This window comes from Oncorhynchus mykiss, chromosome 28 (genome assembly GCF_057628025.1).
Source record: "Oncorhynchus mykiss isolate SJ-2025 chromosome 28, ASM5762802v1, whole genome shotgun sequence".
Classification (NCBI taxonomy): domain Eukaryota; kingdom Metazoa; phylum Chordata; class Actinopteri; order Salmoniformes; family Salmonidae; genus Oncorhynchus; species Oncorhynchus mykiss.
In genome coordinates, this window is record NC_143049.1 from 2633344 (window position 1) to 2653769 (window position 20426).

Sequence of the window (20426 nt, forward strand, 5' to 3'; positions counted from 1 at the left end):
GACAACAGCTCATAATAATGGTCGGAACGGAGCAAATGGAATGGAATGAAACTCCTGGAAACCATGTGTTTGATACCATTCCACTGATTCCACTCCAGTCATTACCACAAGCCCGTTCTCCCCAATTGAAGGTGCCACCAACCTCCTGTGGTTGACGTTATGCTCGACCAGCTCAGTTTTCCACCACAAAATGCCCAAAAAGAGTAGAACCAGCTCACCTGATTTTACTATTAGATTTTCAATGTTTGTTTTGAAAAGGAATAGTTTCGCCATATTAAAAAATAGTTCAGTTTATGTAACAAGGTTGACGTTAAAATGAGGTACAGACATAAATGAATCACTAATCACATGAAATAAATCAATCTTCAGAAATTACTTTGTCAAAGCAACAAAATAACCAGGGCTTTACGATGATGGTGAAACTTGGATACATTTTGGGATTAAGTGGGTTAAAATCTTCCTAGAAGTGACACAGGGGGAGGGACATGTCAAAATGCAGAATTTTTGCACTTTAACAAGCAAGCCTTTTCATGTAAAACAAAATCTGATTTATTGAATTCTCAATATTGTCTATTGTAAAGGGCACTTAATTTAAAGGGATTCTCTGGTACTTGTTTATACTTTTTATCCAGTAGTCCTGAAAGCAGCACTCACGAGCCAAAAAAGAAAAAAGTTGCTTTCAAGCTAGGGATTTTGTGGCTAATTGAGGTAAAACAATAATTCTGCTCATAGATTTAGCATATTTATAACTGGGTGGTTCAAGCCCTAAATTCTGATTGGCTGACGGCCATGGTATATCAGAACATTTATTTTTTTTACTCGAATTACGTTGGTAACCGTTATGTAATCACGTTGTCGTGCCTAAGAACAGCCCTTAGCCGTGGTATATTCACCATATACCACACCCCCCAGGCCCTATTGCTTAAATGAACAACTGACACATCCAGCCCAAAGCTGGAAGTTTAAAAAAATACTAAGATGCCAAAGTTCGAGCATGTCTAAAATAAGTCTTTTAAAAATAAATATTGGTGCAAAATTTCAATTCAAAATATCAACGGGTTTCAAAAGGCACTCATTTTGTGAAATGACACTAACTACACTGCTCAAAAAAATAAAGGGAACACTTAAACAACACAATGTAACTCCAAGTCGATCACACTTCTGTGAAATCAAACTGTCCACTTAGGAAGCAACACTGATTGACAATACATTTCACATGCTGTTGTGCAAATGGCATAGACAACAGGTGGAAATTATAGGCAATTAGCAAGACACCCCCAGTAAAGGAGTGGTTCTGCAGGTGATAACCACAGACCACTTCTCAGTTCCTATGCTTCCTGGCTGATGTTTTGGTCACTTTTGAATGCTGGCAGTGTTTTCACTCTAGTGGTAGCATGAGACGGAGTCTACAACCCACACAAGTGGCTCAGGTAGTGCAGCTCATTCAGGATGGCACATCAATGTGAGCTGTGGCAAGGTTTGCTGTGTCAGCGTGGTGTCCAGAGCATGGAGGTGCTACCAGGAGACGGGCCAGTACATCAGGAGACGTGGAGGAGGCCGTAGGAGGGCAACAACCCAGCAGCAGGACCACTACCTCCGCCTTTGTGCAAGGAGGAGCAGGAGGAGCACTGCCAGAGCCCTGCAAAATGACCTCCAGCAGGCCACAAATGCGCATGTGTCTGCTCAAACGGTCAGAAACAGACTCCATGAGGGTGGTATGAGGGCCCGACGTCCACAGGTGGGGGTTGTGCTTACAGCCCAACACAGTGCAGGACGTTTGGCATTTCCCAGAAAACACCAAGATTGGCAAATTCACCACTGGCGCCCTGTGCTCTTCACAGATGAAAGCAGGTTCACACTGAGCACGTGACAGACATGACAGAGTCTGGAGACGCCGCGGAGAACGTTCTGCTGCCTGCAACATCCTCCAGCATGGCCGGTTTGGCGGTGGGTCAGTCATGGTGTGGGGTGGCATTTCTTTGGGGGGGCCGCACAGCCTTCCATGTGCTCGCCAGAGGTAGCCTGACTGCCATTAGGTACCGAGATGAGATCCTCAGAACCCTTGTGAGACCATATGCTGGTGCGGTTGGCCCTGGGTTCCTCCTAATGCAAGACAATGCTAGACCTCATGTGGCTGGAGTGTGTCAGCAGTTCCTGCAAGAGGAAGGCATTGATGCTATGGACTGGCCCGCTCGTTCCCCAGACCTGAATCCAATTGAGCACATCTGGGACATCATGTCTCGCTCCATCCACCAACGCCACGTTGCACCACAGACTGTCCAGGAGTTGGCGGATGCTTTAGTATAGGTCTGGGAGGAGATCCCTCAGGAGACCATCCGCCACCTCATCAGGAGCATGCCCAGGCGTTGTAGGGAGGTCATACAGGCACGTGGAGGCCACACACACTACTGAGCCTCATTTTGACTTGTTTTAAGGACATTACATCAAAGTTGGATCAGCCTGTAGTGTAGTTTTCCACTTTAATTTTGAGTGTGACTCCAAAGCCAGACCGCCATGGGTTGTTAAATTTGATTTCCATTGATAATTTGTGTGATTCTGTTGTCAGCACATTCAACTATGTAAAGAAAAAAGTATTTAATAAGAACATTTCATTCATTCAGATCTAGGATGTGTTATTTTAGTGTTCCCTTTATTTTTTTGAGCAGTGTATAACAACCTGTGAAAGTGTCCGAGTATCTGGACTACTCACCACTAAGTAGTTGTTTTGTCTTATGTTTGGTTTTGATTATTGTATGGTCTGTTATTGAGATGTGTTGTTGTAAACTGTCTTAAAAGCAATTACAAAACAGCCTAAAAAGCACTGATATTTTCATACGTCTTTATTGTGTGTAAACAAACTGAAGAGCGCATCAGCCAGGTTCTTGATCATTGGTATCATTAACATGATCAATATTGTACATAAATATCATGATTAAAACATGATCATTATAATAAATAACATTTTAAAATAACTCACTGCTACTGTAACAGTTCTGTCAAGCAGGGTAACCATCTCAAAGAGCTGTGTGTGTGTGTGTAAAATTATGCAATTCATGTGGACATTGTGGTTAACTGTTCGTCTATGTAAATTAAGTTTGTGTGTGCGATTTAAGATTGACACATAGTCCAGAGGTTTAATGGGTTAGTAGGTCATCAAATCAGTAACAACTTTCCAGATTCCATTAAAAAGGGTTGCAAAAATAACCCTATTAAATCAACAAAACAGTTCTCCAAGAATCAGTCATGTAGTGTTATGCACGAGTTCAACAGAATATCTGCTTAGTAATAATTACTCACATGAACAACATATGTACAATTAAAACAAACTAACATCTGTAATAAAAAAAATATATATAAACTACCATAATCAGAACCACAGACAAGTTAGTGTTATAGGGTTAGTTTGACTGTTTGAATATGCAGGTAGTGTATTCTCTTCACCGACTGTTTCTTCACCCTGACAGCATCCCAAATGGTACCCTACTCCCCATTTAGTGCACTACTTTTGCCCAGAGCCATATACGGGCTCTGGACAAAAGGAGTGCTCTATATAGGGTGCCATTTGGGACGTAATCCCAACCTGAAGGACAGCCTCGCCGAGGCACAGGGTCTACAACAACCACAGCCTGCTTCTGTCATCAAGGACTCATTTTGATTAATTCCGCTGCTCTATGGATCGCTCCACATGTCAGTCTGAACCTGCCATCCTAGTCATTTGTGCGGATGTCAAAATGACGTGATTCATATCAGGCCCAACTCATCGGTTTCTGGGACCAATCAGAACAGTCAAAAATGTTGACACATTTTCAAAGGGTCAGGGAGGAAAGCAAATCCCGACTCATTGTGGAGAAGAAACGTTAGATGGGTAGCCAGGCAAAGATGTACTGTAGTTTGACCATAGCTGGGTAGTGGGCACACTTGGCCCAAAGCCTGTTTAACATGGGCAGCACCACTGAGGGCTTTCATCATTTTGAGGCTCTATAGTACAGTGTACATCTATGGGTTACACTGACAGCTTACATCTAAGCTATTAGCTCTGTGTGTGTGTCCAGTAAGATTGAACAGCCTCATCTCAAGCTCTCTCTCTAACTGGGCTCCCAAGTGGCGCAGCGTCTAAGGCACTGCATCTCAGTGCAAGAGGCGCCACTACAGTCCTTGGTTCGAATCCAGGCTGTATCACATAGGGTGGCGCACAATTGGCACAGCGTCATCCGAGTTTGGCCGGGGTAGGCCGTCATGTGTAAATAATAATTTGTTCTTAACTGACTTAAATTAAAGGTTAAATAAAAAATAAAAACTGCTTTTAAGGCTTCCAAGCTAAGGATCAAAGACTGACAGTCCCAGATTATGCACCATGACGGGCAAGGGAGGGTAACTTGGGTGGCGTTCACTTTGCACTGGCCTCATTTTAGCTTAATTTGCCTTTCTAAAATGCTTCAAGGGTTTACCAAAACAAATAAATCATGTAAAATGCCCAAAAACAGAACATGAAATCAGTGTTGCGAAGTAGCAGTCTTTTCGAGGGTCATGTCATAATTGAAGACTTTCTTCCACTGAGCCAAGCCAGGGCCTGAGTGATTAAAAACAGGGAAGGGACAGTAGTTGAACATGTTAAAACTAATTGAACTAGTAATGCAGTCACCCTACTGCTCCTTCGGGAGTGAGTAAATGTTCTTCATCATCCAGTTTGGAAACACATTGAATAGACTAAAGGGAAGGAGGAGGAAAACTTTTTTTTAATTTCCAGTTTAAATAAATATTATTTTAAAAGCCCCCCCCCCCTTGCTCCTGCGGATCTCCTCTCCCCTGTTTGTGTGGCTTTGGGGTGAAGTTTCCCCTAGGTACACATCTAGGAGATCAGCTTCCCATCCCACAATCTTAACCATAGCCATTTAAAAGGGGAAATGCGAAACTGACCCAAGATCAGCATCTAGGGGCAACTTCAACCTACACGTGTGTGTGTGTGTGTGTGTGTCTATGTGAAGTTCTGTAGGGGCTCACTAACACGCATGCAGGCCCAGTACAGAGCCCGGCCCAGGGTAAGGAGTACCAGCAGGATCAGCACGGCCCAGGAGGCATAGATACCCCCATATTCCTGGGCCTTCACCCACGTACCAGCCTACAGAGAGAGAGAGAGAGAGAAAAAGGAGAGCATGTAACATTTTTATTTTTTGCAATGTGTTTAGTGGTGAGATGGGTCCTACAGACACAGAACAGAGTGAGAGAGAACACTTAACAAGGGTTTTAGGCGGTGGACATGGCAATGTTTGATACATCTATGATATGGGTTTGTCAAGTAATGTAGAGTGGACAGTATCGAGGGTGTACTCACCACCAGCCCAGCAGTGGAGATGCTGAAAAGCAAGCATAGTAGAAAACACCACAAGCTCCGCCTTCGAGGGTACCTCTGACCAATAGAGGAGCTGCATGTCGAAGGGTGTTGCAAAAGAGAGGGAAAAATGGACTGTAAACATTAAATAGAAAGGGTAATTTTCCTGGAGAAAAATTGTCCCACTTGCTTCGGCTGTCCAAAAGAACTTCATAGGTTTAAAATTGTTAGTTGCTGAAGCAAGTCCTACTAATAAAAGGTTGTGTAAGAGTAACAGCTCAGACTTGAGAGGTTGCACACAAGTTAGTAAGGAGCTTATCCTGATGCCTAATGCTACAGGCTAATGGTACAATCATCCAGCCACAACTATGAGCATGCCCTCCGATATAACGTTGCCACCAGCCACCACTGGAGAACATTATTTTTAACATATTGTATAATCCCTTTTAAATGGACTCCTCTATTGACTGGGTACTGTGTGGACAGATAGAAACTCACACTTTCTTGCAGTGTGGGCACCTGGCGAGTGTCCTGTCAGTAAACTCTGTCCACTGAAACACATTACAAGACACTTATGTCAATATGATAGAGTATACATCCCAAATGGCACCTTATTGCCTAAATAGCGCACTACTTTTGACCAGAGCCATATGGGTTCTACTCAAAAGTAGTGCACTAAATAAGGAGTAGGGTACCATTTTGGATGTGGTCAGGGTGAGAGGAAACAGTCAGTGAAGAGAATACATACACACTACCTGCATATTCAAAGACACAATCTAACCATGTAACATTAACTTGTGTGGTTTTAAATGTGGTAATAGTTTGTTTTAATTAATTGTACAGACACACTGGCCAGTTTTAGGTACACCACCCCATTCACGGAAATGGATCGCTCCCAGACAGTGAGTCACATGGCTGTGGCTTGCCATATAAAGCAGACAGACAGACATTCAATTGAATGTTGGAATGGGCAAAACTTTGAGCGTGATATGATCGTCGGTGCCAGGCACGCCGAATCCAGTATCTCAGAAACTGCCGCCCTCCTGGGCTTTTCACTCACACTTACAGTGTCTATGGGTTCCCGAGAATGGTGCGACAAACAAACATCCAGTCAGTGGCAGTCCTGTGGTCGAAAGCAGCTTGTTGAGGAGGTCGAAGGAGAACGGCAAGAATCGCGTAAGCCAACAGGCGGGCCATAAACAGACATAACGATGCAGTACAACACTGGTGTGCAGAACAGCATCGTGGAACGCACAACTCGTTGATCCTTGTCACGGATGGGCTACTGCAGCAGACAACCACACCGGGTTCCACTCCTATCAGCTAAAAACAAGAAGTGGTTCCAGTGGGCACGCGGTCCCCAACACTGGACAATTGAGGAGTGGAAAAACATTGAATGGTCCAGCAAATCCCGGTTCCTGTTGCGTCAGGATCAGGATTTGGTGTAAGCAGCAGTCCATGGCCCCATCCTGCCTGGTGTCAAAGGTACAGGCTGGTGGCGGTGGTGTAACGCTGTCCAATCTGCAGCAACTGCGCGATGCCATCGCGGCAGCTTGGACCAACATCCCTGGGGAATGTTTCCGACTTGTAGAATCCATGCCCGAAGAATTCAGGCTGTCAGCTGTCATGGAGGCGAATAAACTGGCCAGTGTATTTGTTGTTCATGTAAGAATAAATAATACTAATCAGATTATGTTGCACTCGTGTTCGTGTGCATAGCACTAAATGATTGATTCTTGGAGAACTTGTATTTTTGTTTTGTTGATTTAATAGGGTTATATTTGCAAACCTTATTTTAACTGGAATCTGGAAAGAATTTACACTTATTTGATTACCTAATCACCCAATAAGCCTTAAACTGGACAATGTTTCCAAATCTTAACCACACACACACACCTCATTTACCTATAGACACAATCAAACATTTGGGCCCTGGTGCCCTTTTGGCGGGAATACGGTTATATTTGGGATGCATCCTACTGTATATGATGGCTGTGAGAGAGGTGAGGGAAGGGTCGTACCAAGAAAGTATTGCTGCAGTGTCCACAGGAGACCCGAGCTCCGGCCGGCTGGGGGTCAGGGCTGGCTGGACCAGGGTGGACCGGACCCAGGTTTATTATCCTCTTACTGGGGGAAGACGACCACATAGCTCACTGATCAGTCTACAAGCCAGTATTCCTAGATTTAAATGCAACAGAGCGTAACCATACCTGTCAACTACAATGTTTACATTTAAGTCATTTTAGCAGACGCTCTTTTCCAGAGTCACAGTTAGTGCATTCATGTTTAGAAGGGAAAACAACCTCACAGCACAAGTAGACCCTTATTCGAAATAGCTGCTATCAGCAGAATCAGTGCCAGGATGGCAAAACAGCAACCACAACTCACTGTTCAGTCTACAAGTCAGTATTCTTAGCTAGGTTTAAATGCTACAGAGCGTAAGTTCCATACAAGTCACCTAACTTATCTGCATTAGGCTATCTGGGTTAGCCTAATGCAGCCCTTAAAGGAAAACTCCACCAAGAAACTATCTTTTGGTATTTGTTTCATAAAAGTCCATTATTGATATAGTCCCAAAATGTTTTGCATGTCAACAATCCAGTTTACAAGATATATAACTTTCAAAATAGAAAAAGACAGCTGGTACGAGCCTCATATGATGCAAATCGCAGCATTAAAAAAATGCATCATACAGGCATTATTTCTGTAGTTTGAAAGTGATATATCTTGACAACTTAGTTACACAGGAATACACATTGGGGGACCTGTTGTAATTCATGTCCTACATAGTCCTAGTTCACAGTAATCATTACTTGTACAGTTGAAGTCGAAGTTTACATACACTTAGGTTGGAGTCATTTAAACTCGTTTTTCAACAACTCCACAAATGTAATGTTAATTTTGCACGCCCAATTTTTCAGTTTTTGATTTGTTAAAAAAGTTTGAAATATCCAATAAATGTCGTTCCACTTCTAGATTGTGTCCCACTTGTTGATTCTTCACAAAAAAATAGTTTTATATCTTTATGTTTGAAGCCTGAAATGTGGCAAAAGGCCGCAAAGTTCAAGGGGGCCGAATACTTTCGCAAGGCACTGTACCTGTGGATGTTTTTCAAGGCCTACCTTCAAACTCAGTGCTTTGTTTGACATCATGGGAAAATATAAAGAAATCAGCCAAGACCTCAGAAAAAAATATAAATCAATTGTAGACCTCCACAAGTCTAGTTCATCCGTGAGAGCAATTTCCAAACGCTTGAAGGTACCACGTTCATCTGTACAAACAATCGTACGCAAGTATAAACACCATGGGACCATGCAGCCGTCATACCGCTCAGGAAGGAGAGGCATTCTGTCTCCTAGAGATGAACGTCCTTTGGTGTTAAAAGTGCAAATCAGTCCCAGAACAACAGCAAATGACCTTGTGAAGATGCTGGAGGAAACAGGTACAAAAGTATCTATATCCACAGTAAAACCAGTCTTATATCGACATAACCTGAAAGACTGCTCAGGAAGGAAGAAGCCACTGCTCCAAAACCGCCATAAAAAAGACAGGATGGTTTGCAACTGCACATGGGGACAAAGATTGTACTTCTTGGAGAAATATCCTCTGGTCTGGTGAAAAAAATAGAACTGTTTGGCCATAATTATCATCATTATGTTTGGAGGAAAAAGGGGGAGGCTTGCAAGCCGAAGAACACCATCCCAACCGTGAAGCACGGGGGTGGCAGCATCATGTTGTGGGGTTGCTTTGCTGCAGGAGGGACTGGTGCACTTCACAAAATAGCATCATAAGGACGGAAAATTGTGGATATATTGAAGCAACATCTCAAGACATCAGTCAGGAAGCTAAAGCTTGGTCGCAAATGGGTCTTCCAAATGGACTATGACCCCAAGCATACTTCAAAGTTGTGGCAAAATGGCTTAAGGACAACAAAGTCAAGGTATTGGAGTGGCCATCACAAAGCCCTGACCTCAATCCCATAGAAAATGTGTGGGCATAAGTGAAAAAGCATGTGCAAGCAAGGAGGCCTACAAAACTGACTCAGTTACACCAGCTCTGTCAGAAGGAATGGGCCAAAATTCACCCAACTTATGGTGGGAAGCTTGTGGAAGGCCACCTAAAATGTTTGACCCAAGTTAAACCATTTAAAAGGCAATACTACCAAATACTAATTGAGTGTATGTAAACTTCTGACCCACTGGGAATGTGATGAAAGAAATAAAAGCTGAAATAAATCCCCTCTTTCTTATTCTGAAATTTCACATTTTTAAAATAAAGTGGTGATCCTAACTGACCTAAAACAGGGAATTTTTACCTGGATTAAATGTCAGGAATTGTGATAAACTGAGTTTAAATGTATTTGGTTAAGGTGTATGTAAACTTCCAACTTCAACTGTGTGTGTGTGTGTGTGTGTGTGTGTGTGTGTATATGTGTGTGTATGTGTGTATATATATATATATATATATATATATATATATATATATATATATATATATATATATATATATATATATATATATATATATATATATATATGCGCCCTGAGACACTGTTGCCTTGACTGAAGTTGCATCTGCTGCTGCCAGGTAATGTTGTTTTTTGAAGGGACGGAATCATTTCTCATATGTTGTTGTCTGTCTTCCTCCCTCTTTGATTATGTGGCTACATCCCAAATGACAGCCTATTTCCCTATAGTGTATTACTTAATTCCCTATATAGTCCACTATAACCAGGGCCCATCTAGCCAAAAGTAGTGCACTAAATAGTAAATATGGTGCCAATTGGGATGCATCCAGTCTCTCTTCCACACACTCCTTCTCACTTAACCCTCTTCCCTCCCTCTTACCAGTAGGGCCGGGGACAGGCGATCCTCTGGGAGGTGACTTTGCAGATGAGCAGACAGTTACAGGGGCAGCGGACATACTTCTTCCCTGCAGGCGCATTCTTGATGGGCTACAGAGGGAGACAGAGACAAAAGGAGAGGGACACGGAATGGTTAACAAGTTCAATTCCATTTCAAATAAATCCGTTGGCAACGGCGCTGGTCCCATGAATCTGTTTATTTTCAAAAAGCTTCCACATGGAATTATAACTTGTCCTAACCTTTTATCTTAAACCTAGGGTCAATTCAGGAAGTAAACTGAAATTCCACATTCAAGTTCAGAGAAGCAATGAGGGAAATTCCAATGTCAGATTACTTCCTGAATTGAAATGGAATTAACCCTGACATGCAGGTTTATGTGGTAGGTCACCCACCCAGCCTGCCCACTGTATACAACTTGTATGACTATGTCTATAGATGTGATGACACTACAGATATGTGTTACCCACCGTAGCCTCGTTGCAGACCCCACACTTGACCACATGCTGGTGGATCTTCCCCTCCACGCTGATGAGGCTCTGACACACTCTACAGCTGATGCCTGGCACGCTGCCACTCTCTGGGGAGGTGAGAGGAGAGTACGGAGGAGGGTCCTCCCCCATAAGCACTGAGGGCTGGGTGGGGCTGGGGAAGGGAGGAAAGCCTGAAACAGAGGGGGTTGGGGGGGGGGGGGGTGAACATGAACGTTTTGGTCATTTAGCAGACACTCTTATTCAGAGTGATTTACAATCAGTGCATGCAACTAAGGTAGGAAAGACAACCACATATTAGTCATCGCAAGTAAAACATTCTTCAATAAAGCCCTGATTTCGTTGCTAGTTGCCATGGCACCCTAAGCACAGAGCTCCCTATACATTTGTACATATAGTTATTTTTAAATGCTTTTTTTTATCAGCCCTTTTGTTTTTGATAACATTGTTTTTATTGCATATATCTGGTGTTTTAGAACCACAGATTTGCAGATTGACTGACAGAATACAGATAAGAGTAAGTAGTGCACTGAACCATGAAAGGGTTACACGGAAAGTACTATTCCGTTTTTTACCTTTTAAATGAGGATTAACAAGATTGAGATTTGAGTCTTGAGTTCCAACAAAAAAGGAGCTTTATAAAAGGACTGCAGGGGCTTATCTGTATGTGTGTGTAGTACTATTATCGCGGAAATATGCAATTACCATTGTAATATTTCAAAAACAAAGAATTTAAGGTATTATGATGTGAACAAACACCTGTGTTACTGCAACTCATGCCACTGTTCTGCTATTTCCGTAGATACAGTAGCCCCTCCCCAGACAACAGTAATTGGTCGACGTCTTATCTTGCAGTAATTATAAGCTTATTGAATGGCCCAAAGCGGTGCCAATCAAATCAGATGCTTCGGTACACGCCTCAAACGAGATTAGCACACTAGCTAGTTAGCGTGAACATACTGGCGGTATATCTTCAAATGGTGATACAAATATTACTGACATGTTTTATTTCTGCAGGCCACTATAACATAACACGTGGATCATCAGGATATGGTAATTTGCATATTCTGTATTGAGAAATGGATTATAGCGAGGCTAGCTAGTTAGAAATCTTGCAGCAGACAACTAGCTAGCTAGCTCAATGCACACAACTCAACATAAGTGTTTTGTTAGTTACATCCGTTTAACTATGATGCCTAAACGATAAATGCATAAAACGCTTTAAGGTTATAGAGAAATATTGCCAGCCAACTAAGTTAACTAACCGGCATGGTTGCGTCAACCGCTAGCTGGCTAGCAACCACAATATATTCCCCAGATAAATCAGTGCAGACACAACATCGTCGTTACTATGTTTTACCAAATACGCGCTGTTCATGTTCCTAGCTAGACAGCAACTTGGGCTCTGGCTATCTGGAAATCATAGGAACCGATGAGTTGTCAGCTAGCTAACCAGTCGACTGCCTTGGCTAGGTTGGAGAACATCCATGGCATGTATACTCACTTTGTGGCTTATTTGGTAAACCATAAGGAGCCGATCCAGGTGACACTCCGCCGTTACCACCCCCAAGACCACCATCTCCGAGATCTGCCAGTAGCGGGGACCTCTCTCCGTCCGCCATACCGAAAGCAAGGCGTGGGGGTAATAGGACTGTGTAAAGCGATGATATGGAGCCGTTGCGTCTGGGATTGTGCCGGGAAAGTAACGTATGCGTCACATGATCACGAGTTCGCTACTGCGACTCTGTCGGACCATGTACTTACTCCCTCATAATAATTGATCAACACAGCCCACGGCCACAACTACCTTATAATAAAACAATATTGAATAATAACAAACAATAATGGTAAGCTATAGCAAAGAGGGTGTTGCTAAATGTAGCACAATGAGAACAAACCACAAATACACTCGTGTAACACAGGTTGAATAATTGTATTTCTTGAAATGCAAACAATATTCAATGTAACAGACCAAATATATTCCATGAACAGAGTCAAGACTTTATAATGAAAACCAAGGAACTCGAATCCATAGTGGCAGTAATGACAATACCCATCTTTTCTGCTTCATAACAGAAGATGGAAGCTCTGCACTCACCTGTGCACATTCCTACCTACTCCTCTCAACTCAAGCCTGTTACATGCATTGGTAACAAAAGCCTGCATATTTAGGCCAAGCACAGGCGCAAAGTCCTTTGTTGGAAATGCAGAAAAAATGTGGTAGTGCAGTTTGTATAATATTGGGTATTTCACCCTAACTTGCAATGTCATTCATTGCAGGTTGCTTTGATCCATGAAGCGGTTCATAGGTAGATTGACCTCCGGCCCCTGTCTTTCACTGTAGAACTGGGCTTTTCCCGCCTGACTTTGTACTGGGTGCGGAAGTTGTAGGCCCAGTTTACTGTCGAGAGAGAAGTAAGGATTTAATGAGTTGGGAGGGGAAAAGAGAGAGACAGTTTGTGTCAAACAGAGTCAGACAGAACATTTTGTATTTTTATTTAACCAGGCAAGTCGGTAAAGAACTAATTGTTATTTACAATGACGGCTAACCCCGCCAAACCCTAACCCGGACCACGCTGGGCCAATTGTGCGCCGCCCAATAACGGTCAGTTGTGATAACGCCTGGAATCAAACCAGGGTCTGTAGTGATACCTCTAGCACTGAGATACAGTGCCTTAGACCGCTGCGCCACTCAGGAGCCCAAAACTTTCAAACGAAACAACAAGAGCAGATGTGTAGTTTCAACAAGTGTAGCTATTTATTTCCATGAGCACTATTACAAATGATTTTGTTGTTTTAGCCTAGAACATCTATTAGCGAATTCCTATGAATATTATAAGGGGATCAAAGTCTATACATTTGAGCGCTTAGAATTTACGCCCGAAAGGTGGAATTGAACCACTCTGCCGATAAGCAGCTACAGGTTTGAAGCCTGCACCTCGGACCACCGATGCTCATCTGGACAAAGGGAGAGGAAAAGAGGGGATTTTCAGTCATGGCTGAGATGACAGATGTTGTAGATAGAGATAAAACACTTCTCTCCTTATGAAGAAAAAAGGAGCATGAGAGGAGGTCAGCAAATCGTAGCAAAGAGTTTTCTGGCTGTGGACTGATATCCTGGAACTCTTTGCAGAAGGATGACAGGCAAGCAACTTGGAAGTATGGTGTTTGCAGAACAAGGACTTTCTCCTTCACATCTATCCAGGACTATATCTGTTGCTTTGGTGTCTGGCAGTTGGATTTTCACCTGAGGATGGGGAAAAAGTTAATATACAGTACTAGTCAAAAGTTTGGACACGTCTACTCATTCAAGGGTTTTTCTTCATTTTGACTATTTTCTACATTGTAGAATAATAGTGAATCAAATCCAATGTTATTTGTCACATGCGCTGAATACAACAGGTGTGGTGGACCTTACAGTGAAATGATGATTTACAAGCCCTTAACCAACAATGCAGTTTTAAGAAAAATGAGTGTTCGATAAGTAAAAAATAGAAAATAAAAGTAACAAATAATTAAAAAGCAGCAGTAAAATAACAATAGCGAGGCTATATACAGGGGGTACCGGTACAGAATCAAGGTGCGGGGCACCGGTTAGTCGAGGTAATTGAGATATGTACATTTAGGTAGAGTTTAAGTGACTATGCATAGATAATAAACAGAGAGTAGCAGAAGCATAAAAAAGGGGTCTGGGTAGCCCTTTGATTAGCTGTTCAGGAGTCGTATGGCTTGGTGGTAGAAGCTGTTTAGAAGCCTTTTGGACCTAGACTTGGCACTCCAGTACAGATTGCCGTTCGGTAGCAGAGAGAAGACTCTATGACTAGGGTGGCTGGAGTCTTTGACAATTTTTAGGGCCTTCCTCTGACACCGCCTGGTATAGAGGTCCTGGATTGCAGGACGCTTGGTCCCAGTGATGTACTGGGCCGTACGCACTACCCTCTGTCGTTCCTTGCGGTCGGAGGCCGAGCAGTTGCCATACCAGGCAGTGATGCAACGAGTCAGGATGCTCTCGATGGTGCAGCTGTACAACCTTTCGAGGATCTGAGGTCCCATGCCAAATCTTTTCAGTCTCCTGAGCGGGAATAGCTTAGCTCAACAGTTTTGTCCTGCCCTCTTCACGACTGTCTTTGTGTGTTTGGACCATGATAGTTTGTTGGTGATGTAGACACCAAGGAGCTTGAAGCTCTCAACCTGCTCCACTTCAGCCCCATCGATGAGAATGGGGGCGTGCTCGGTCCTCCTTTTCCTGTAGTCTACAATCATCTCCTTTGTCTTGATCAAGTTGAGGGAGATGTTGTTGTCCTGGCACCACACGGCCAGGTCTCTGACCTCCTCCATATAGGCTGTCTCATCGTTGTCGGTGATCAGGCCTACCACTGTTGTGTCATTGGCAAACTTGATGATGGTGTTGGAGTCATGCCTGGCCATACAGTCATGAGTGAACAGGGAGTACAGGAGGGGACTGAGCATGCACCCCTGAGGGGCTCCCGTGTTGAGTATCGGTGGGGCGGATGTGTTGTTACCTACACTTACCACCTGGGGGCGGCCCGTCAGGAAGTCCTGGATCCAGTTGCAGAGGGAGGTGTTTAGTCCTTAGCTAAGTGATGAGTTTTGAGGGCACTATGGTGTTGAACGCTGAGCTGTAGTCAATGAATAGCATTCTCACATAGGTGTTCCTTTTGTCCAGGTGTGAAAGGGCAGTGTTGAGTGCAATAGCGATTGCATCATCTGTGGATCTGTGCAAATTGGAGTGGGTTTCTGGGATAATGGTGTTGATGTGAGCCATGACCAGCCTCTCAAAGCACTTCATGGCTACAGATGTGAGTGCTATGGGTCGGTAGTCATTTAGGGAGGTTAACTTAGTGTTCCTGGGCACAGGGACTATGATGGTCTGCTTGAAATATGTTGGTATTACAGACTCAGTCAGGGATAGGTTGAAAATGCCAGTGAAGACACTTGCCAGTTGGTCAGCGCATGCTCGGAGTACATGTCCTGGTAATCCTTCTGGCCCTGCAGCCTTGAGAATGTTGACCTGTTGAAAGGTCTTACTCACATCGACTACAGAGAGCATGATCACACAGTCGTCTGTAACAGCTGAAGCTCTGATGCATGTTTCAGTGTTACTTTCCTCGAAGCGAGCATAGAAGTCATTTAGCTCATCTGGTAGGCTTGTGTCACTGGGCAGCTCGCGGCTGTGCTTCCCTTTGAAGTCTGTAATAGTTTGCAAGCCCTGCCACATCCAACGAGCATCGGAGCCGGTGTAGTACGATTCAGTCTTAGTCCTGTTTTGACGCTTTTCCTGTTTGATGTTTCGGCGGAGGGCATAGCGGGATTTCTTATAAACTTCCGGGTTAGAGTCCTGCTCCTTGAAAGCAACAACTCTACCCTATAGCTTCGTGTGGATGTTGCCTGTAATCTATGGCTTCTGGTTTGGGTATGTACATACACCTTAGCCAAATACATTTAAACTCAGTTTTTCACAATTCCTGACATTTAATCCAAGTTAAAAATTCCCTGTCTTGGGTCAGTTAGGATCACCACTTTATTTTAAGAATGTGAGATGTCAGAATAATAGTAGAGAGAATGAATTACTTCAGCTTTTATTTCTTTCATCACATTCCCAGTGGGTCAGAAGTTTACATACTCTCAATTAGTATTTGGTAGCATTGCCTTTAAATAGTTTAACTTGGGTCAAACGTTTTGGGTAGCCTTCCACAAGCTTCCCACAATAAGTTGGGTGAATTTCAGCCCATTCCTTCTGACAGAGCTGGTGTAACTGAGTCAGGTTTGTAGGCCTCCTTGCTCACACACGCTTTTTCAGTTCTGCCCACACATTTTTGATAGGGTTGAGGTCAGGGCTTTATGATGGTCACTCCAATACCTTGACTTTGTTGTCCTTAAGCCATTTTGCCACAACTTTGGAAGTATGCTTGGGGTCATTGTCCATTTGGAAGACATATTTGCGACCAAGCTTTAACTTCCTGACTGATGTTGCTTCAATATATCCAGATAATTTTCCGTCCTCATGATGCCATCTATTTTGTGAAGTGCACCAGTCCCTCCTGCAGCAAAGCACCCCCACAAGATGATGCTGCCACCCCGTGCTTCACGGTTGGGATGATGTTCTTCAGCTTGCAAGCCTCCCCCTTTTTTCCTCCAATTATGGCCAAACAGTTGTATTTTTGTTTCATCAGACCAGAGGACATCTCTCCAAAAGGTACGATCTTTGTCTCTATGTGCAGTTGCAAACCTTAGTCTGGCTTTTTTATGGCGGTTTTGGAGCAATGGCTTCTTCCTTGCTGAGCGGCCTTTGAGGTTGTCCATATAGGACTCGTTTTGCTGTGGATATAGATACTTTTGTACCTGTTTCCTCCAGCATCTTCACGAGGTCCTCTGCTGTTGTTCTGGTATTGAGTTGCACTTTTCACACCAAAGTGCGTTCATCTCTAGGAGACAGAGCGTCTCCTTCCTGAGCGGTATGACGGCTGTGTGGTCCCATGGTGTTTATACTTGCGTACTATTGTTTATACAGATGAACGTGGTACCTTCAGGCGTTTGGAAATTGCTCACAAGGATGAACCAGACTTGTGTAGGTCTACAATTTTTTGTTCTGAGGTCTTGGCTGATTTATTTTGATTTTCCCATGATGTTGAAGAGGCACTGAGTTTGAAGGTAGGCCTTGAAATACATCCACAGGTACACCTCCAATTGACTCAAATGATGTCAATTAGCCTATCAGAAGCTTCTAAAGCCATGATGTCTGGAATTTTCCAAACTGTTTAAAGGCACAGTCAACTTAGTATATGTAAACTTCTGACCCACTTGAATTGTAATACTGTGAATTATAAGTGAAATAATCTGTCTGAAACAATTGTTGGAAAAATTACTTGTGTCATGCACAAAGTAGATGTCCTAACCGACTTGCCAAAACTATAGTTTGTTAACAAGAAATTTATGGAGTGGTTGAAAAACGAGTTTTAATGACTCCAACTTAAGTGTATGTAAACTTCAGACTTCAACTGTACGTACGGTCACTGTGGGGACGACGTCAACGATGCTCTTATTGATGAAGCCAGTGACTGATGTGGTGTACTCCTCAATGCCATCCAAAGAATCCCGGAACATATTCCAGTCTGTGCTAGGATAACAGTCCTGTAGCTTATGATCTGCTTCATCTGACCACTTCTTTATTGACCAAGTCACTGGTGCTTCCTGCTTTAGTTTTTGCTTGTGAGCAGGAATCAGGGGGATATAATTATGGTCAGATTTGCCAAATGGAGGGCGAGGGAGTGCTTTGTACGTCTCTGTGTGTGGAATAAAGGTGGTATTTTTTGAGTTTTTTTCCCTCTGGTTGCACATTTAACATGCTGGTGGAAATAAGGTAAAACGGATGTAAGTTTCCCTGCATTAAAGACATCAAAACTATGAAATAACACATATGGAATCATGTAGTAACAAAAAATGTGTTAAACAAATCAAATTAGATTTTTCAAAGTAGCCACCCTTTGCCAAACACACACAGAAAGTGTACACAAGCGAGCCAACAACAAACACAATGATCAGTGAGACGTGGTAACTGTCTTGTCTTGAATGTTGTTTTATTTTTCTTGACGACTGCAAACTTGTCTATGTCTCAAATGGCACCTTATTCTCTATATAGTGCACTACTTTTGACCAGGCCCCATAGGGCTCTAGTCAAAAGCAATGCACTATGTAGGGAATAGGATGCCATTTGGGATGTACATACTTGGGCTGTGGCCGGCTGTCTGTGAGGTCATCAATCTGCCATCACTCTGTCACCTCCTCCTCATTCCAGATGGCGTTACTGTCCTTCTTTGCACAGTCTTGTATACCTCCAAAATGGCCCCCTAGTTCCTATGTAGTGCACTACTTTTGACCAGAGCCCTATGGGTCCCAGTCAAAAGTAGTGCCCATAAGGAATGGGGTGCCTTTTTGTCACTTAAGAGGTTGTTATTGCCCTGATATAAGCCATTTTGGTAAGTTGGTCAACCATTGTTTGTAAGTGCTGTGATAAAATACTGTGTAAAACAATGAATTTGAAGAATGTATGTTTGTTAGTTAGCTAGCCAGCCATTCCATAAATGTTTCAAATTAACTGCCAATATGCCAACATTTTATTCAAACAATGCCCTTCAATCCAGTCATACACTGGCTGAAATCAGTGATAGGCCATCAGACTGCTAAACAGCAATCACTAACTCGGAGAGGCTGCTGCCTACATTGAGACCCAATCACTGGCCACTTTAATAAATTAATCACTAGTCACTTATACATTGCACTCTAAATAATGCCACTTTAATCATGTTTACATATCTTACATTACTCATATCACATGTATATACTGTATTTTATACCATCTATTGCACCTTGCCTATGCTGCTCGGCCATCGCTCATCCATATACTTACATGTACATATTCTCATTCACCCCTTTAGATTTGTGTATATTAGGTAGTTGTTGGGTAATTGTTAGATTACTTGTTAGATATTACTCCACTGTTGGAAGTAGAAGCACAAGCACTTTACTACACTTGCATTAACATCTGCTAACCATGTATGTCACAAATACATTTTGATTTGTCTTAAATTGTAAATGAAACAAGTACTGATATTGTATCATGTAGCCTAATAACACTTACAGTTCTCCAATAAAACAATAATTGAGAAATGTATGGTCTGTTTCCGTAGATTTTAGATGCTATTTATACAGAAAAATGGCATAAAACCCATTTAACTGTATAAGGATATGACAATATTATGTTTTTTGTTGTTGTTATTAGATAGAAATATTGTCAATTACACAATTTCTGATATAACACATGCCTTACTTTTATTTTCCTGCATAAGTAAAATCAGGAAATGCATCACCTACTGCCATTCATTCCTAATTTAGACTGGTTTTGGATTTCTCCCAGACAACAATGGCTTCTATTTTCCCCGCATTCTGGAACTTTTATGGTTTATGACATAGCCCCTCTAGTAATTGAATAGGATCTCTATGGTTTTAGCAGCTTATCTCAATGATGAACGTTAGCAATGCCTTACCTTACAATCATCACCATCCTCGTCCTGCGTGGATAAGAGGGCAGAGGGGTCTTGTAGATTCTGGAATTATGACCCCCCCCATTTGTGAAATAATTCACGTGCTCGAGCAAAGGCTCCCTGGCAAAGTCAGTTACTGCTAGCATGTTGCAACAAACAATATCGCTGGATACTTACATTCTCGAGCTAAACTTGATGGCTAATATAACCTCAGTGTACCTAAAATAGGCGAATCAACTTTGTCTAAACAAAATACGTTCACAGCGACAGCATGATGTGCCAGTCCCAAAAACGGGGAATGTGATGGTCGTATTGCTGTTTCCTGGGAGACGGTTGCTCAGCTTTTTGTCGATGCCATGGAGACGGTGACGACGTCATCTCCTTTTAGACGAGTGGGAGTGGGAAGAAGCATAGAACGATACTATTACGTTCTAATTATATGAGTAAAACAGAACATGTCAGACTGGCACTCGTACTCAGATCTGAAATGACAGGATAGGTGAAGCAAATACCATATTTGTTAAACGTATTATTTTCAGATATACAGGAGTGCTTAGGAATTCTTGGGAATTCAGCACACCTCTCTTTGAGCCTCTGGTCCTCAGATTTCATTTGACTCTCTGGTCCTCAGAATTCATCCTCTCGTCTCCCATGTTCTTCTCTCTGACTGGGTTGTCACTTG

The 20426-nt window shown here is 42.8% G+C and overlaps 1 protein-coding gene, 1 long non-coding RNA gene and 1 other non-coding gene across 4 annotated transcripts; all 3 read right to left on the minus strand.

The window, feature by feature from the left end:
* Nucleotides 1–2825: 2825 nt before the first annotated feature.
* pip4p1a (phosphatidylinositol-4,5-bisphosphate 4-phosphatase 1a) lies at nucleotides 2826–12493 on the minus strand. Of its 2 annotated transcripts, XM_021588770.3 has the most exons (8): nucleotides 12187–12492; nucleotides 10662–10855; nucleotides 10177–10283; nucleotides 7351–7456; nucleotides 5828–5880; nucleotides 5333–5423; nucleotides 5006–5119; nucleotides 2826–4570 (listed from the first exon to the last, which is right to left on the minus strand). In XM_021588770.3, the coding sequence occupies exons 1-8, from the start codon at nucleotides 12302–12304 to the stop codon at nucleotides 4526–4528; spliced, it is 828 nt and encodes a 275-aa protein (XP_021444445.1). In that variant the 5' UTR covers nucleotides 12305–12492; the 3' UTR covers nucleotides 2826–4525. The 2 variants fall into 2 exon arrangements, with proteins under 2 accessions (XP_021444445.1, XP_021444446.1); XM_021588771.3 differs by having other exon boundaries at nucleotides 2826–5119; nucleotides 12187–12493.
* A 103-nt stretch (nucleotides 12494–12596) lies between these two features.
* LOC149970662 (uncharacterized) lies at nucleotides 12597–20125 on the minus strand. Its single transcript, XR_016492957.1, has 2 exons — nucleotides 19748–20125; nucleotides 12597–13083 (listed from the first exon to the last, which is right to left on the minus strand). It is a non-coding gene; the product is annotated as an uncharacterized LOC149970662 (long non-coding RNA).
* Nucleotides 13560–13646, minus strand: trnastop-uca (transfer RNA opal suppressor (anticodon UCA)). The gene has a single exon. It is a non-coding gene; the product is annotated as a tRNA-Sec (tRNA).
* Nucleotides 20126–20426: the final 301 nt, after the last annotated feature.